Raw genomic sequence first — 18,743 nt, 5'->3', positions numbered from 1 at the left:
CAGCGTGGGGAGGCATAGAGGGCTGTGGGGCCAGTGGTTGAGGTGGGAGCCTGCCCATGCTGCCTGTTCTCCTTCATGCTGTCTTTTCCTCCACTTCTGGGGAGACTACGGGCTGGAGTGGAAGCCCCGGCACCATCTGACTTCTCTTCCTGCGGGGCACTGCTGTTTGAGTCCGCTCTTGAAAGAGCAGCAACCCAAATGCTTCCCGCGGAGCTGCTCAATCTTGAATCCTCCTGAAAGGGCACGAGCATCTCAAGGAGAGATTTATTTATTTATTTATTTATTTATTTATTTATTTTAGGGCTGTGAAGGAGCTCTTGGTGCCGTGCACTGCTCTGCAGCTGCAGTGACGACTGAGAAACAAAAGTTCCAGCCTCACGTGCTGAAACGCAGGGCTTATCCTAGTGATTAAACGACTGGGCTTCTTCCAGAGGGCAGTGATGGGTTTGGATGTGTCAACTCCCACACACGCACGCTCTCCATCGGTCGATATGGGAAGAGCTCAACCAGCAGAGGGCAATGGCATAGATGCACATATATGCTCATACGCGCATGCAGAACATACCCCAGAGGTTCTGGGGGCAGGGGAGGGGGAAATTCATCTTCACACAGCGAAAGGCTGGGACTGTGTATACGCACACCCACGCACACATGCACACATGCACACACTGCTCGTGTGTGGTTCAGTGGGTACTGACGGTCTGCCTGATTTCGTGCTGCCAATATTCATGTTTTTTAACTAGGAAGGCCTTCCCTCCTCCCTTCCCAAGAGAAAATAAGCTGTTAAAGTGTGAAATGAAGCCTTGCTTGATAAGGAAAGCTATCAGACAGGCTGGTGCAATTCTGCTTGTGGAGCAAAGATCTGGAAGGGGAGGATGAAAGCTAATCTCTCCTTGCCTGCAAGAATGAACCTTACTGAAGCAAGCGCAGGACTTTTTCCTAAGCAGGCAGAGACTGTGCTTCAAAGACATTGTTGGCATCAGGACCCTACCAGGCACAATCAGTCAGCTCTTTGAAGGGGCCCCTAGCCCACTGCCTCTGCATGAGGAATGCAAAAGGCATTGAAAAACCTCTCTTGCTTGCTTTCCAGTTCTGCCTGGCTGTGTTTCAAGGAACAGGATAGTGATAATAACCATCTTAATAGCTTCTGGAAAGCAAGGCGGGATTTGACAATGTGAAGCTTAAATGGCAGTAAGCAAACGTCAAAGCAGACATCTGCTGTTCACAGGGTTTCTAGAGGGATGCTCAGACAGTCCTGCAGCCTGGCCCTGACCACATCAGTTTTAACTGGGTCTTAATTCTGAAATTCAAATCTGTTGGGAGAACACAAAGCTGCTGGCTGACATGGGGAGCTGTGGATGTTATGTGATGGGGGAGGAGAGCAGCCTTGCTCAGCCCCTGCTTTCTGTCCTTCAGGAGGACCATGCCAGCAAGAGAGGGGCAGAATCTCATCCAGTCTTCCTAGGTCCAGAGACTTTGGTCTAAAGAGTAGGGAACTCACAATGGTGTTTGGATGCTGCCTTGTATCATCTCCCTAACTTGAGTGTCATCCAGCAAAGAAACACAGGGATGCTTCTGCTTCCTCTCTGAAAACAGGCTTTCGATTTCAAAAAGCCTAGAGACCTTATGTGGGTGGCTGGCGAAAATAAAGTCTAAGCCCCTCTAGCCAGGCCATGGACACTGCCCCCCAATAGTGCTGGTCCCCTGAATGAGGGAATAGCCTAGTCTGATACTAATAAAACAGCTTCCTAGCTGTTCTTGCCAGTACCGCCAGGCATCTCCCATGCAGAGCACCAGGGACTCTGGTTTGGCAGAAGTCCTGGGAAGAAGCTGTTCGGTGGGGTCCCTCTCCAGTCAGGTCTAAGCCAGCAGAAATCCCACTTCCCTCAAGAGTGACCCAAGTAGTCCTTTATTGACTTGCCAAATCCCTCTTTGAACATGGTTCTTTCTTAAAAAGGGCTCTACCCTGGGGACAATGTCAGACCCTGATGTTGGGCCAATTTTTGTCTTCAGATCTTGTTCCCGCTGAGGGAACAGACCCATCTTTCTTGAGATGTTCACCCCCATCCCCCAGCTCTTTTTTTTCTAAAGTGCAGCTGATGCTGCAAGCAGCTTTCTTGCTCCCAAACAACTCTGCAGGAGCTGGTTTGCCATCAGAGGCAGCCTGCACAGTCGCTGTGCCAAACCGGATCAAACTCCAGTCTTCAGCTCTGCTGTTCAGGGGCCATGCAGCAATTAAGAGACTGATGCTGCAGAAAGGCATCTGAAAGAAGCAATCTCCCTGGGTTATTTACAATTTACAGTGGATGAAGAACTGTTTGAAAAACCAAGAGGAAGCAGCATAAGATCTGCCTCTTTTCACATACAAATGAGCCTCAGAGAGCCTAAATTATCTCTCTCATCACTGCTGCAGGGCTGGGTCTCCACATCTGGCTTGGAGCACACCCGGATGACAAGGAGCTATTCTGAAAGACTCTCGGCCTTTGGAGACCTCTGATGCTTAACCTTGGGAGGTCAAAAGCTCTTATCTCGGATTTCTGAAGGGAGGAGATATTTTCTCCTGGTGTCAAAAGGCGTTGGGCTTGTGGAAGGAGGGCAGGATAGCAAGGTAGGGACCTAAGAAGAGGAGAGATCCCTGTTCAGCTGTGCTAAAGGAAGAGCAAGCTCCTGCTTCTGGGGTGGTTGGAAATGCTGAATTGTGATCCAGGAGGGCAACACATGACGTAGTTCTGCACTGCTGGCCAGGCTGCCTTCCCTGTCCCCATATGCAAAGTGGTGCAAGCTTCACCAGTACATACCAGGCTGGGCTCAGAGCTCAGGTTAGGTTTCCTTATGGAAATGCCATGTACCTGGGGTACAGCACCTCTCCTGGGGGCTCTGGGTGAGCACTGGGTCTTTTCTTCAAAGGTCTCTGACTGTCCTTATTACTGCTTTGCATTCCCATCACTAAAATCACTAAAAACAGCAAAGATCAGATCTGCAGCCTCTGTAGGCAAGTGGTATTTGGGGAAAGGTGAAGACAGAAATATGTGCTCCTCAGACACATGCCAGCTGATGTCTTAAATCTGATGCAACTGGAGTACCAGGTAAGGAAATATAAACTTCCTTTGCCTTAGGAGGGGACACACACACAATCACACACACTCACTCTCTTCCAGCTAGCCCAATCCTGACCATATGTCCATTCAGCAGCTCTTCAATAAATTTGATTAAAGACTCAGATTTATAGTGTAATTAATTGCTGTTACTAAAAAATGCCACTAGTTTTTATTGTGAGTTTGAAACTTGCGCTTTCTTATGAGCAGGGCCCCAGGGAGGTGAGAGTGGAGCCATTTTTGGGCACTGCAAGGTTCTGGGGTTGCCTCCTCTGTGCCGCAGAGCCTCACAGGTCCCAGTGTCTCCACCACCCTACCTTCGGAAAGCAAAAGGCACCCGACGCTAGCACCTATGAGCCATTGCAAAGAGAAGAGCCTGCAAACTTACGGAGGAAATATTCTGCTGTATCGGCTTCATAATCTGCATCCTCAGGGAAGTGATCGATTTGCTTACACAGACCTTTAAAATTCCCTAGGGAACAAGAGAAAAAAAGAACAAATGAGAACACCAAAGCCTGCCTTGCAGGAACAGCTGCCCTCTGCATCGCCCTCTGTGCCCACCCTGCCTTCATCCCAGGCAGCACACCCGCTTGTGCACGGATGCCCATTAAATGCCCAGGTACTCTCCTTGCACACTCGGATATGTATCTCCCTCTTATTTGCACAGGAACATGGGATTCGCCATCTGAATCCAGCCCAATGCCCAGCTAGCCTAATGCCCCTCGCTCCGTGATGGAGAGAGCACCAGAGGCTTTGGCTGGGAGCTATGACTCCTGTCACAGATGGACAGGAGAGCACTGCCCGCCTCTGAGGGCAGTGGGATGGGAAGAGGAGCCGGAGATTGGGTCATGCTGTGAAGCACGTGGGCCTGGGTCCCTTTCCTCAGCATCAACTGGTGTAACTGTGGGTGGTTGTGTTTCACCTGGCGTGGCCTTGGTGGGCCCCAGCAGTGCTGCGTTTGGTGGGGTGATCAGGTTTGGATGGAAAAGCATTTGTTTCTCTCAGCTGTGAATTTGCTGCCTATTCATTTCATGGGCAGGATGCATCCCGTTGTTCTGGTGTGGTACAAGAAGAACAAAAGCTCTTAATCTACATTCTTCCTATGAGTGCTTGTTTTTGCATACCTTTATCAGGCCTCCTCTTGTGTTCTCTCACAGGCTAAGGCTACAAGAAGCTTTGTGCAAGTGTGTGTATGCAGCTCAGCAGCAAAACACCCTTTGCATTAGGGAAGTAAAATCTTCCACCTTAAGCAAGGGAAGCTGGGTCAGTTACCCTCAGTTTCATCAGGCTGGTGTACATACAGGGACATCTGCCAGCTTTAGTCATGAGGCACCCTCTTTCACACACTTCACAACCAGCAAAGCCATCCCAGCAGGAGGTCAGCAACATCTTCTCAGTCTTTTGTCATCTGGGATGTCTACTAGACTCTTCTTTTTGTCATTCATGTCTTTTTCCTCTTGAATCAGGAATACCACTCCAGAGAGGTAATCCTCCAGCCACATCATCATGACCACTGGTATCTCAAAGGATCAAGTTGTTCACACTTGTACAGGGGTGGTCATGTGGAAGGCAATTTCATTATGCTGCCTGGGATTTCCCTAAACTTCTTCTCCTGCCTTCTCTTACATTTCTTTCTGGACCCTTGCAGTGGCTGGCCTTTAACAGAGAGCTGTTGGATATAATCTGTCCAGAAAGGAGGAATGCAGTATCTGCATGAAGTGCATGGATGAGCATGGTGATCCCTTGGCCCTCCACCAAAGTGGCTTAGGTTGATCCCTCAGCAGAAGAGTTTGGAGCTCAAGTCTGGAAAGTGATAAATGATGTGACAACCTGGGAAAGCCACCTGCCACCCTGGCCCTGAGCCCAGCTGCTGGACCACCTGGGTATGCAGAGTGAGGGGACAATGAAGCCACCACACTTGTGGTCGTTGCCTCTGGGCAGGGTTGCTTGTGAGGAACCCAGGGCTCTTCCAGGCCAATCCTACCCAGACTTAGACCTACAGGGACTATGTCAAGTCCCAGAGTCATCTCTTGGAATGTTTATTCCAGATGAATTTCAATGATCTTTCAGTTATTTGGGAATAGCTGGAAGAAGGACCAAGCTCAAAGGATTCCTCCTGTGTTTCTTCTCAAGGCCAAGTCTTGATGGAGCAAGATTTGGGATGCTTTGGGAGGCAGAGCAGAGCAAATAGCTGTAGAAGACGGGTAGGTGGGTTGCTCTAGGTCAGTCCCCAAGCTTTACTCCTTCCGCATACAGTCAGCTTGTGTCTGATGCTTCTGAGATACCCATCACCTTTAACTACTAATTCAAAGAGCTTCCATGAAGAGGCTAGAGACAGCAGAGAGGAGTGTGTGTGCATGTGAGAGGTAAGTAATAGGAGAATAAAGTAGGAACAAAGCCTCTCCATGTGCCTCTGAATTGCTATTCCCACATTGAATCTCTGGGGGATGAAAGGAGGTTATTAATCACACATCCCAAATCCAGTTACCTCATTCAAGAAGTGTCTGCTTCTAAGTCATGGCTCTTCAGGAGGGAAAGCTTTGTAGCCAAGTAAATTCCCCTGTCATGCTCCCACCCTGATACTTCCCCACTTAAATACCTGTGAGAAAGGCAGATATAGCATGAACAGGGTCATTCCCTTGCTCGCCTCTGCCTGCCTGCCTGGGGCCATCTGCCAGCGACAGATGAGCAGCTCATCACCCTGGTCCTTTGGCTGCGGACACTGCTGTACAGTGCACATGAACAGTGCCATTCTCCGAGGCACCGGGGAAGTCTCCAGACTCAGGTTTCAGCTCCTTGCCCAGCAGATCCTGAATGCTGAGTGCCTCCTGCCCTTACATGCTGCATCCACCTCCCAGACGAGGCTCCTGGTGCACAGCCAGAGCCCCCCATTTGGAATCGGCCAGGGAGGGAAGAGGCACTGCATGTGGAAACTCCCTCACTCTGTGCCATCCTTTCCCTGCTTCCTCTCTTCTCCCTCTCCCACACTCAGTTTCTTGCTGTATTTGAGCCTGATTAATTCCTGTGTGAAGAATCAAGCTGCTTGGGAAAGATGCTGCATTTTGTGCAGGGTGTCTTTTGTATGGGCTGGTGTGGGATAGCTAGTTAGAAGTTCAGCAGCTTAGACAGGGTGAGGGTACAAGCCAGGCTCTTTGAAAATCTGCTCCTGGTGCTGAGTGTTTAAGAGACCTTGCTGTTCTGGCTCAGGAGGCTGCTTGGCCATTGCGGTGCCCAGCCTTGTCTTGCTTGAGACGCTGTAGCATTGAGGACCTGTCCCTCATGACAGGCTGATAACCTGTGCCAAGCTGATCTCCTCCCTGGCTCAACCCTACTGGGGTTCGTGAGGGCAGGGTGGGCAGCGCTGGTCCCACTTTAGCTTCTGCTTTGCCTGCACTCAGCACGGAGTGCCAAGACTCTGGATGCTGACTATTCATCAGTGCCACCACACCCTCTCCTCCAATGCCTCCTAGATCCTCTGGGCAATGGATGGGGAAAGGAAGCAGAATTTAGGTCATTAATGCTCTAACTGGGAATATAAGAGAACAAGATTCAATTTTTGCTCTGCCACAGGCATGCTGTTAAAACCACTTCTTCTCTCTGCCTTCCAGTCCCACCCTGTAAAACGGGGGTGACAGCACTCCTCTGCCTCGTGCCGCAGGGGGATGTGTTAAAGAGGGCATGGTGTGGGTGCGCTGGTGCCGGCGGCTGTGCAAGCACATGGAGTCAGTGAGCGATGGATGGCAGCCCTTCTGAAACCCTCTTGGTGCAGGGAAGGCCTCGATGTCACTTGCGCCAAGGTCACTCAGCAATTTTCTGGCGGACATCTGTGGCCTGCTGAGATGGTGAAGCAGCTTCCCTGGCACCTGTGCTGGTGGAAGCGCTGTGGCCGCACGCGGGGAGCGGGATGAAGCAGCTGAGCGGCGCTGCTGAGGTCTGACACAACAGCCTTCTCCTATGCTGCACGTGCGGTTTGCAGAGCCAGGGAGGGAAGAGCCATGTGCCACCCTATAGTTAATACTCCTGACCGCCTGAGGAAGAGCAAATCATTATTTGGGGGGGTGTGATGGATCTCTGAGAGCTCCTCAAGGTAGTAATAGCAATGTCTCCTCTGTACTTGTCTCCCTTTGTGCTTCTCATTTTTCCTGACTTGAGCTATTTCATGCTGCGAACCCTGAAACAGGCAGGTGTTGAGCTTTCTGACTTCTCCTGCATATGTCTCTGAGAAACCTAAGCCATGTGTTTCCACCTCCTCCCTGCAACTCTCCCAGAGCAGTTCGGGCTCTCCCCTCATCCTCTTTTTTGTGCTCGCCCACCAGATCTTCCTCGTGTTTCTCAGTCTCTCTCATTCATCGCAGCCACCTCCCCCTCCTTGGCGTATCAGTGTGGGCATCCTTCAAGCAGCCTGCTTTGGGGCTGCAGGATCTGCAGGTTGCAAAAGAGGTGGGGAGGACCTCTGAGTTGTCTCAGAACAGAAAGGCTGGGGACACCCATGTCCATCGAAAATCGCTGAGCAGCCCCTAAGTGCCCTTGGTATTACTGGGAGTCCTTAGATGAGGTCCATGTAATTTGCTTGCCACCACCCCAAGCTTTGGAAAAGGCAATCTGGAGGGGCTAGGACTGGTGCAACAGGCACCCCCCAGTGACTGGATGGGGACAAAAGTTGCCCAGCCAGGGCATTAAGAGCAGAAACAACCTGCCATACTGCCTAGAAGGACCAAATGTCTAAGATGCATGAAAATCAACATCAACTGCATGTTCAGCTCTCAGAAAGACCTCCTCCAATGCGGCTGGGTCATCATTTGGGTACACACTGTCTATCCAGGACAGCTGGCAGCCACCAGCTCTGCTGCAGTGAGAGTCAGACTGAGTTACTCCTGATGAGAACCTGGCTCGGCATTGTTGGGAATATAGTTTATTTTTGTGCTGCTTTGTGCAGCCCTGTCTTTTTCAGAAGTCCTGCTTGCCTGCAGAGTGCAAACCATCACAAAATAGTAAGTTCCAAAGAAAGAAAAGCTACACCCTTCCTGCGGGGTAAGAACACTTTTAAATGGTCAGGACTGTACATCTGAAAACTGGGAGCCAGAGAGAAAGGAAAAGTCGTCCAAAAGGAGAGAAGCAGACAAAGAGGGATGAGAACAGAAAGACCTGTTTTCCCAGAATGATTTGTGATATTTCCATTTATGGAAAAAAGCAATCCACTGAAAGCTTTCCTTCAGTCTCACTCTCTAATTTAGCAGAGGTTTTGGCATGGTGGTTCCCTGAGAAATAAATAAAAAGGGCTGGATATAGCTGTTGTCTCTAAAAGCTCAGAAAGATGACTTGGTGTTGGCCAAAGATTCAGTACCTCTTTCTGCCGCACGCTCCCTGTATCATTTCAGGCAAGTCACTTCACCCCATCTTCTTTCACTCAGAATGGGAATTATGGTATTTCCCTGCCTCAGGGAAATAGCCTGAGGATATTAATATTAAAAATATGAAAGTGATCAGACATGGAGTCATTTGGGCCAGATAATTCTTCCTGCCTTCCAGTTCAAACATAACATGCTCATCTTTGATGTGACCTTCTCTCAGATAAACACGACGGCTGCACACACGTGAAAGGTCTCCCAGATTCACACTTGTGATTCCTGCCTTAGAAGTAATCTTCATTGTAGATTGAACTAATATTTGCTATCTACTCATGAAAGAAATGTGAGAAATGGCACACGAAGGGCAGGTAGTCAGACAGAAACACAAATATTTCTTTCTGGTCCAGGACCCTATTTCTGAGCAGAGTCCATTTGGTACCACACAGCGAAGTGGGGCTCAGAGCCATCCTCTGGGATGGGAAGACAGATTCCACAGCTACGTAGCAAACTGTTGGTGTGACTTTCTTACATGTATTGGCAAAGGGCTTTCAAACCAGGAGAGGAGGTTTGCTGTCGCCGTCAAAAAATGACAATAATGACACTGAGTTCGTAATGTCCAACCTGACATGACTTCAAGAGGAAGGATTGAGGATGCATGAAGTGCTAAGGGAGGCACAGAAAAAGCCCTTTGAAGGCATTTTGATTGCGTTCCATCTTTCCAAGAACAAAACACTTGAGAGCAGTCCTTATTTTGGGGGATTTGGAGCTGATGAAGAGCACGGTGACAGGGAGCATGGACAGAGCTCATGGGCATCTTCTTTTACCAACCTGTGCTGACATGCCCAAAAGAAAGTGCTCATTATACCTCTCAGGGAATCTCTTCATGGATAGCACCTTGCAAAAATTAGGCCATCTTTTAATATGCCTCAATCTGCATTTAAAGGCCTTGGTTACAAGGTGTAAGGTTATACCAGGAAGTGTAGCCTCTGTGCCAAAAGGGATGGTCATTTTAGATCTTGAGCAGGTAGATGTTGCTGTAGCATCTCTGACCCTGCACAATAGCAGAGGATGCTGTGCTAGTGGCAATACCTTTTGGCTTAGGTGGGTGATTTTAAGACCAGATAGTCCACAGCTCTCCTTTGGGACAGAGGAACTTTCGACTACAAGGTGAAGCTCAGTGGGGCAACAAATGGGGTCTTCAGGGGTGAGTCTGGGACAATAGCAGAGATCCCATAGGAACATCAGAAATTTTGCCACCTCCCTGTCCAAATGCAAGGCACCTGCTTTGATGTGATCTTCTGCAGCATAGACGTGCAGCAGTGCATATGTTAAAAAAACCAAACAAAACCCTAGCAACATAACCAGTATGTTGCATACATAATTCTCTCCCTGGGGAGAGGATAAAAGAACAAACCACATGTGACTGATATCAAGCCCCATCACTTAATGTGCCACTGGAAATCATTCAGATATTGTGGTGAAGAAGCCTGTAAAAGAACTGATGCAAAATAGAAATTGATCTTATAGTTATGAAAGAATATCTCCCCTGCCTACAAGGTAGAACCATTATACCAGCTCTCTTCACTTTATTATTAATAATCATGTTTATTACAGCTATTGCCAAGGATCAAATGATAAAGGGAGCTTACTGCAGTAAAAAAGTTACAAACACTGCCTTACAGACCATTGCTGCCTAGATGAGCTTGAAGAAAGAGGTATATCACAGCACATTAGCAATGACCAAAGCTACGGCAGTAAAACAGCCTGATAATACCAATTCTGCGGAGATGAGTTTTGGAGACGTTTAATAAATGGCAAAAGAAATGCAGATATATGGGCAGGAGAGAAAAAAGTGGGAGAAGACAGTATGGGGTAGCACTGAGAAGGTGATGACAAGATGGAAGGAGAGCAGTAGAGTGAACATCCACCAAGCACCGGGGAGAGAAGTTCCATCCAAGCCAATACCAGGCTACTGTTCTGCCTTTCTCAGCCTTTACTCCTCGCCTGCTCTCTGCAGCCCTCCCCAGCACTCATTTGGGGAAGTAGAGGGAGGCTAATGACAGAAGATGACACACCATGTGTGCCGTGGAGGCGGCTTGGGTCCCCCCGGTAGAGCCTCGGCTGTGTGGGAGTGCAGAAGAGCCCCATGACGTCCCCGCGTTACCCGCATGGTCCCCCTGCAGCGCTCCGCCTGCCTAGTGCTGCCGCTGCGGCAGTGGCCGCGAAGGGGGATCGCGCTGCATTACGACCGGACCCTGCGACTGCTTTCAGCCTTCAGTCGCTTTGCATTTTGCCTTGGAGGCGGCAGCCTCCTCGCCTTCCCACCCTGCTCCGTAACGCTGCTGCGTGCTGCTAAGTAGCCGATAGACTCTGCCTCGGAGCTGGCTATAGCTATTGCTTGTACGTGGGTGGAGATGCAGTGGTAGCAAAACCTATTATTAAGATTAGATGAAGATTTCCATTTATAAAACCCCTCTTTTTACAGGGTTGTAACTTTCAAAAATATCCTCTCTGTGGCTTGAAATTCCTTGTGCTTTGTCACAGGCAGGGAGTGAGATTGGCTGGGAAAATTGGGCAAAGGCTCTTGAACGCGTTTTGGTGCAAACACAAATCCAGCACATTTGAGCTTTACAAGCTAAAACATTGCGGGTGGCTGGTTTTCAGGGACTGCTAGACATCTGTCCAAGTTACAAATGAAAAACCTAAACACAGCAATAATAAAAATAATTTCAAAAATATTTTTTGCATACATCCAGTACAAACATCTCACTCGATAAATAATTGCTTCTATTTTCTAGACTTTGCTGAAGACAAACCTGAGCTGGATGTCTTCAGAAAATTGTACTAAACATAAAAATGTATTAAGATCATCTAACTAATCTAAAGCCGTGGATAACTTTGCTCCTCCTAGTGTTGTATTTCTCACATTTCCCTGCTGTACTGGCATTCTGGAATTGAAAATAGATTTCTATATACATATATAATGAATGCCTGTTATGATTTCCTGTGTATGTCAATGAAATAACTTGTTTTTTCTAACTGATATTTTTCTGTGTGATTCAGTGAACGCATAATGCATTGACAATATCTCTGATTCCTCAGCAGAGAGGTTAGAAACTATTTCTACAGTTGTTAGAGTGACTAGTGTCACTATAGCTAGGAAAACAAATGAACTTTCTACCATATGAGTCCTGTTGCAGTGTTTTCAAGGTGTATGAGCTGAGTCGGTAAAAGCTATTGTCTTTGCCTTGCAAGAAGATGCAGAACTGGTCTTTAAATGAGCTAGGAACCAGAAAAGTAATTGAGAAAAGGGCTTGTAAATAGTTGCGCTCAGATGTTGTAGCATGATGTTGCATTTTAAACTACAGGAGCCCAACTTAAATGCTAGAGGTGCTGGGGTGAAGGATGGAAAAGTGAAGGCAGAAGTTGATCAGGACGTGGAGAGAAGTCCAAGCAAAACAGTAAGAACAAGTGAAAGAAACCAAGATATTACAGAGGATTTAAAAAAAAAAATCTGGCAATTTGTAGCAAGAACATTTGTGTGTGTGTAACGAGTCAAATGTGACACTACAACTGTGAGCCGAGTGACAGGAAGGGTGATGCAATTATCTGCAGTGAGAGAGAAATGATGTGCATAAGGTGTGGGAGGAGAGATGTTCCATAGCTACCACAGGCAGTCTCAATCCATGGCTGTACATCCAGATGTTAGAGGAAGGGAGATACTAATATAAGCCTGGAGGGAAAGGGGTAGATGGGATGAAAGGAGTACGTAAGAGCTGTTGCTTCTCTTTTCTTTTTTTTTTTTTCCCCCTATCATGGCAACTATATTGTAACTAGGACAGGTTTTGCATATAGGGTTACAACATCAAACTCTCAGAAATCAGAGCATGTAAACAACATCCCAGCTGGATAAGGACATGAGGACTGAACCATCTCAAACTTGAACTCAAAGACCAAGAGCTCAGGTGGGTTAGTCTCTCCTCAGAAGTACACAGAGCAAATCCATGGGCCAGAAAATTTATAATTCAGCTCACTCTATCAGGTTGCACTTTTCTCCTCAGATATAACTGTGTTGCTCATCTTAAGCGTGCATCAGAGGACAGAGTCAGGCTCACCTTGCACAGTAGGTCATATTTTGGGTCAGTGGTGAGACTATAACTCTAGGGCTGATTGGAAGTTACCATGCACTAGCACGGATTTAGCAGGGAAGAATAGAGAGAAAAACAGCCCTCCTTACACCATGAAAAGTGGGCTGTGCAGCCTGGGACACAGCCACGAGCTGTACAGTGCCTTGGTTTGGATGTGGGTTGAGCCCCTGCCCCAGTGGAAACCTGGACTTGGCTATTCTCAAACTCCGTATCTTGAATCTTGCAATTGTAATGCTGTGTTCACAAGGCTTTTTGAATGCAATTTCCTTAGTCATTTTTAAATTACGAAGGAGGAGAGAAAGCAATTCAAATCTTTCATCTCCAACTCCACACTGCATTTGTCTCCGACATATCCAGTCGGATCTATAGGGAGACACTGTCCTCAGTTAAACTGGTGTAAATCTAGTGTGACTCTGAGCTGCTCCTTCAGCAGATATGGTCACAATCAAGAGAGGAATTAGGCCTGAAGCTGGTAATTAGCTTATGAAGTATGTGGTGTGCTTTAGGGTCCTTCAGGATGCAAAGCGCTATATAAAAATTATTATTAGTTATTAATAATAAAAATACCTAAGAACCCCAGGGAAATAATCCAAAGAATGGAGCAAGTCAATGACAGAGGCAGCTTTCAATACATCCTCCCTCTTCTGTGCCACTTAAGCTCTTTTCTTCCTTCCCCTCTGAGGCTCAGACACATGGAGGAAGGGAGAGACCCCCATCACACATGTTTAGCAATTTGTCAGTCTTGGCAAGTCTCCTGTGTTCTCCCACACAACATCGTCAGCCTGCAGTACGAATTGTCAAATCCGTAGCATAATTGACAGCCAGCAGTAGAAATTTTGGGGAATAGCAAGGTGTGGGAATTCCTCAGCTTGCGTCCCATGGGAAAACCATAACCCTGCTCCGGTGGGCCTCAGGGCCTTTCATCTCGTTGCCTTCCCTGCACCTGGGAAAGGGACTGGGCAGGTAGGCACCACTAGCTTTCTTTAATGGGTGAGAACTGGGGGTTCTCTCTGCATGAGAATTGGGGGTCTGGCTGTGCTCAGCTGAATTGAGGTGATCGGCTCCACTGGGATTGCACAACTTGTTTTGGCTATTTCAGCCCAGCAGATGAGTGTGAAGTTTATTTCAGGCAAGGAAACAGAACAAGGAAAGGACTGGGTTTTTCTCTAGCACTTTTTATACCCCAGGGAACCCAAAGCCCTTCATGCAACACTGAGAAAGATCCCCCAACGTGGTGGCTCCGCAGACGAGCATGGCAGCCATTACGTGCTCACTGAGCTCGCACACGCTTGCCCTCAGAGAGCGGAGGCGGCTTTGCCCAGGCAGGGAATATTGGTTATCCCTTATTCTCTTCCGAATGCGCACTGGGATTTTTGTTGTCCCTTCAGGCAGCCTACTAGAGATGGCCAGGAGGGAACTCGGCATAGGATTTCCTTGGCAGAAAGCCCTGCTGACTCCAGCGCTTCGGGTTGAGCTGCTGTGTGAAGGGCCGTGCACTCCTGGAGCTTTTCTGCCCTGAGCCCTTTATGCCCTGAAATGCACCACCTACAACCAGAAAATGAAATTTTGCAGTTTCCTCTAGCAGTCACTACGTCTCACCCTGCAGCACTGGTGTTTCAGGAGAATCCCAACCCAGAGCATTTCCCTGGCCAGGACAGGCCTACCCAGCCCTGGGATGAGGGGAACGTAAGTGTGCCGAATCTCTTTAGGATGGTCACCTCCAGCAAATCCACTCCTGACCTGGACCTCACTCGCAAAATGATCCAAAGTCTCTCAAATGCTCCTAAAGCAATACAGAATAAGAAGCTGGAGGGAAGATGGGGCAGAGAGAGTCGAGGGCTGATCTAATATACCACAAGCTGCTTCTCACAGAGTTGGGGAGGAAGCCACTGGTGTCCTCAGATGTCCCAGAAAGAAGAGCTCCCTCTCTTGTCAGTGTCCTCAGGGTGGGGACAGCCTCCATTGCAGCCCCTTCCCAGTTTGAACACTGAATCCAAATGTGGCTCAATATAGTTTCTTGCATTTCCCAGCTATGCTGGGATTCAAAGAGTAGCGTGGTTTGTGTCTATGTCTCCCAGACAATTTTAGGCTCATACTTCCACGGAATTATTTTGGTGCAATTGTTGGCAGGGCAAGTATCTGAAATAACAACTGGTCTGGTCTGTGAAAACTGCAGAAAAGCAGTGCCCTTTGTGGTAAAAGAGCCAGGACACAGAGTTTGCTTTGTTACATGCGAAACAAACATCATACTTAGTTTTGACTAGAGTCGCTGGAGCTCAGAAAGTGTTGGTAAACACAGCCTGTATCCCACAGGGCCGAACAGGGTATCTGGCCCGTGTGAGTCTGATGAAATTGCGTTAGCACAGCTATGCTGTGGCTCTCAATGTCTCCAGATGAGCTGCTGCTGTTCTGACTTGCTGCTTTATTCATAATCCACATCAAACATTGGGTGTTGAAGTAGATATTGCACAGATTTTATTTTAGGTCCCTTTTTATGCAGCTGAGCAAAAAACAAATGCCAAACCTTGCGAGTGGTGTTAGCTTTTAGAGGCTGTTATTAGAACATTAATAATTTTATTATTGTTATTTCCTCTGGGTTGCAGGTACCCCAGTGATTTATGAGGAAACAAAGTGACTAGGCCGTCTCCTGAAGTGCTTACAACAAAAGTTAGACTTAAGCACAGCGCTGGGCTTATTTAACAAGCAAACAGTGCCAGCAGGGTGTTTGGAAGAGGGAGGTTTATAGCAGCACAAGATCAGGAGACATTTATGGTTGTGCTGGCTTTTAAAAAGAAAGCCATGGAGAGGAAAAGTGTGCTAGATTTAGGGATGATGCCATGAGAAAGATGAGCAGAGGTCAGCGAGGGAAGGATGATTTGGAAAGGGGAGGGTGAAGGGGAGGCTGCAAAAGAGGAGTGTGAGGCTACCTGTGGCAGAGCCAGAGCAGGCTTTTCGGGGAACAGGTACTGCTGCTCAGTCATAATAACCCCTTTGAAGCTTGACTGCAAGCCGTGCTGCTGCACCAATATTTTTTCATCCATTGAGCATGCTAATTTATTACAGAAGAGTCTGTAGGTGTGAGCTATGTTCTAGGGCTAATCTCTGAAGCATTTTCAACTACTCTAAGCTTACCATTACTCTTACGTCCTGGGGAGGAGGCTATTCATAATGGAATAAAATTTACTCACAATACTAGACTAGGGATTATTATTTCTAATGTGATCTGGTCAAGTTATATTAGTTAGAGACCTGAAAGGCTGTTTCATGGTTTTAATTCATGTCCAAGTCAGATACTAAGCCACCTTCTGTGGCCAGGATTGTATTACCTGGAGACATACCTATCAGAGCTTCTCATACGAAGCTGTACCTCCCCACTTACCCCACACATGGAGTAATGTAGGTCTCAGAACCGATATTTCCCTGCTTTAAAGTGTGTAAAAAAAGAACTTGTTTCCTAAAGACTACCAAAACCCAAACTCCTTCCAGATTTGCCCTCTCTCCCTTAGAAAAAAATACTAGTTCTCCACTGGAATCACTGGTCTCAAAATTCCAGCCCCTTCCTCAGTTTCTGATTCAGTTTTTTCAGTTTTTCACAGCAGTCTGTGAAGCAACAACAAATGTTGTGCTGCACCTTAGATCTTAACCTTATTATCATACCTTCGAACTGGAGTTGCCAGTCATGAAATGTGCCAAGATCAAAGAATGGCAGCATGTCAGTCTCACTGTGTTTGTCTCTCCATGTGTAAATCCCGTTTTTGGACGGTGTGTTTTGGTTGTTTTTTGGTCTGTTTGGTTTTTGGTTTGTTTTTTGGGTTTGTTTTTTTTTCCCCATGCTACAGCCACTGCTGAAAGTCTTTCTTTCTTGAAGTTGGTCAGAGCTTTTAAATGAAAATTTCTCAGGGGGATACAGAGACTTTGACCATATCACCTGAATCCCAGCTGAATGCCTGAATTATTGGCTTACTGAAAATTCTAGCGCATCGAACTCATGGTTTTGGTCTTAAAAAAAGCCTTTAAAAGTCATCTGTGTCCCACTCCAGTGTAGAAAAGGAAGCTTTATAATTTCTGAGTTTTGTGGAACAGGAAAACAGTTCTCCATGTTTTTCCAGCATGTTTTCTGCATTCACCAGACTTCATGTCAGCTACCACGCACCTTACTTAGCATATGTTTGCAGCTTCTCTTTGAGTCCTGCTGGAACAGCTGCAGCTGCTGAAGGGACAGCTGGCCAGCTGTTCCTTGGGGACTGCTTGACCACTTAACTCTACCCATAGCTGCCACATCTGAGTCTATCACTCTGTTTCTTCAAAACTGACCTCTGAGATACATAGTTCACGAAGACTGTCCTCTTGGCCCTTTTTCTTCAGCACAGCCTTGGAAGGCTGTGGCCTTGGTTTTGCCAAGCCAACATTAGAGTCATGTCAACTTCACACACAAAATTCAGTCTATGCATTTGGTATCTGATCCAAAATGTCTCCAGTGAACACTAAAATAAGTCTTGGTCAAGCTACAACCAAAACTGTGTGGGTTTTCCTGTTGCTTCCTCTGTGACCTGATGTAACAAAGGCATTGTGTAAATGCCTCTTCAGGGCTACCTTCCATTCCTACTGAAGGGCTCCTCTTTTCCTGTAGTGCACTTCACGGTGTGCTGTGAAGCAGAGGTGGTTAACACATCTGAGCAAGAATGAATGACTTTGCCTAGCCACCGGGATCCTGTAACAACCCCGGCACTCGGAGATTCCCCTGCAGGGGGGAGAAGAGAGAGCATTTCTTGTCTAGCTGGAAGCCCTGTGTACAGAATACCTGTGGAGACTGGCAGGGAAAGCGAGCGAGCTGGGACTGGATGCCTTCCAAGCACCAGAGCAAAACTGAGTCTCTCAGTGCAGGATGCTAAATTTTGACAACGGGAAAGAAACAGATAGACAAAGGGTGAGTGGGTGGGGAAAGCCTTTCCCTGCTAATGCTGTCTGCTCATAGTGTTAAGCATTATTATGTATTTCCACATGCCATCATGTGTAGACAATATTTTACTGGCAGCTAAAAAGGCAGCATCTTGCCCCCAGGATTTCACAGTACAAAGACCCCAGCCTTTGGAGTCTTAGCAAGTGAGAGTGCTCAGCTCTTCAGAAGAGGCTTTCAGCAGCTGTTAGACAGCCATTATGAGGCCTGGATCTTGCTTCTGGTGAGGTCAGTGGGAAAATAGTGGGGACAAGATTAGGTCTGAGACATGCAGGCTGGAATGAGGGAAGGAAGTGCCTGAGAAAGGTCACAAGCTGAGCTATGGCATGTTCATGTCTTGTTTGCTCCTGGCTTTGGCTGGGTATCTCTGAATCATCCCTCATTCTAAAGATGTAATATAGTAAACAAAGTTAATAGTCAGAGGGGGCAAAGCTCGCCAAGGGCATAGGAGAAGTGGAAGTCATTAATGCAGGAAGACTGACTGCAGTAAATGAGTCCTGAAGGCAGGCACAAGGGAGGTGAATAAGACTGTGTGGTGAAAGGAGGGGAGAGGGCAGCAAGAGTGAAGGAGCAGAGTCATTGCTGCAGGGAGATGGAGGGGGGTCGCGGAGGGGGAGATGTGCTGAGCGAGCACCGAGTAGGGTGCTCAAGTTGAGGAACGAGGGATCAAGCTCCGACAGAGCCACGTGAGGCCTTGAAGATGAAATGAGGAACTGAACTTTGATGTAGAAGGAGTCTGGGAGTCGGCACAGGGATTCGAGAAGAGAGAGTGACACAAGTGGAACAGCAGGTAAGGATAATATAATGTGGCTACTGCACGCTGGATGTTTTAGTATGAGTGTTAAGCCTCCCCTGTAGCCCTGCTGGGCCTCTCTGGCTCTGAGAATTGAGTGGGGTTTGGGTTTTTGTGATCTGGTCTAAATAGCTTGGTAAAGCATTGTCTCTATATTGCTTTTGCCTGATCAATCAGCCACACCTCAGGAGTGTTAATTTGTAAGGGGGAGGCAGTTGCAGGGCAAAGGCTATCTATGAGGAGTGGGATGAGTGTCATCACAGCAGCAGAACAACATGACACTGAGTGGTTGAGAATCTCCAATCCTGGTCCACAGGTTGTAGGGCATTTCTACAGAGAGGGAAGCAGTGGGGTCGCCTTCAATCTCAGGACCTTCCCAAAGGATGACCAAGGGGTTAATCC

The 18,743-nt window shown here is 47.6% G+C and overlaps 1 protein-coding gene across 2 annotated transcripts in view; it reads right to left on the bottom strand.

Annotated features, from left to right (window-relative positions):
• The window catches only part of CACNG2 (calcium channel, voltage-dependent, gamma subunit 2), a 51,676-nt gene that overhangs the window by 1,398 nt on the left and 31,535 nt on the right, over positions 1-18,743 (bottom strand). For both annotated transcript variants that reach the window (XM_010193631.1, XM_010193629.1), the window contains one exon: positions 3,484-3,567. In XM_010193631.1, coding sequence (XP_010191933.1) covers positions 3,484-3,567 — 84 coding nt within the window. The remainder of the gene's footprint in view (positions 1-3,483; positions 3,568-18,743) is intronic.

This window comes from Mesitornis unicolor, unplaced genomic scaffold (genome assembly GCF_000695765.1).
Source record: "Mesitornis unicolor isolate BGI_N332 unplaced genomic scaffold, ASM69576v1 scaffold37551, whole genome shotgun sequence".
NCBI lineage: Eukaryota > Metazoa > Chordata > Aves > Mesitornithiformes > Mesitornithidae > Mesitornis > Mesitornis unicolor.
Note: the sequence above shows the minus strand (reverse complement) of the source record. Positions and strands in the feature narration are given on the sequence as shown.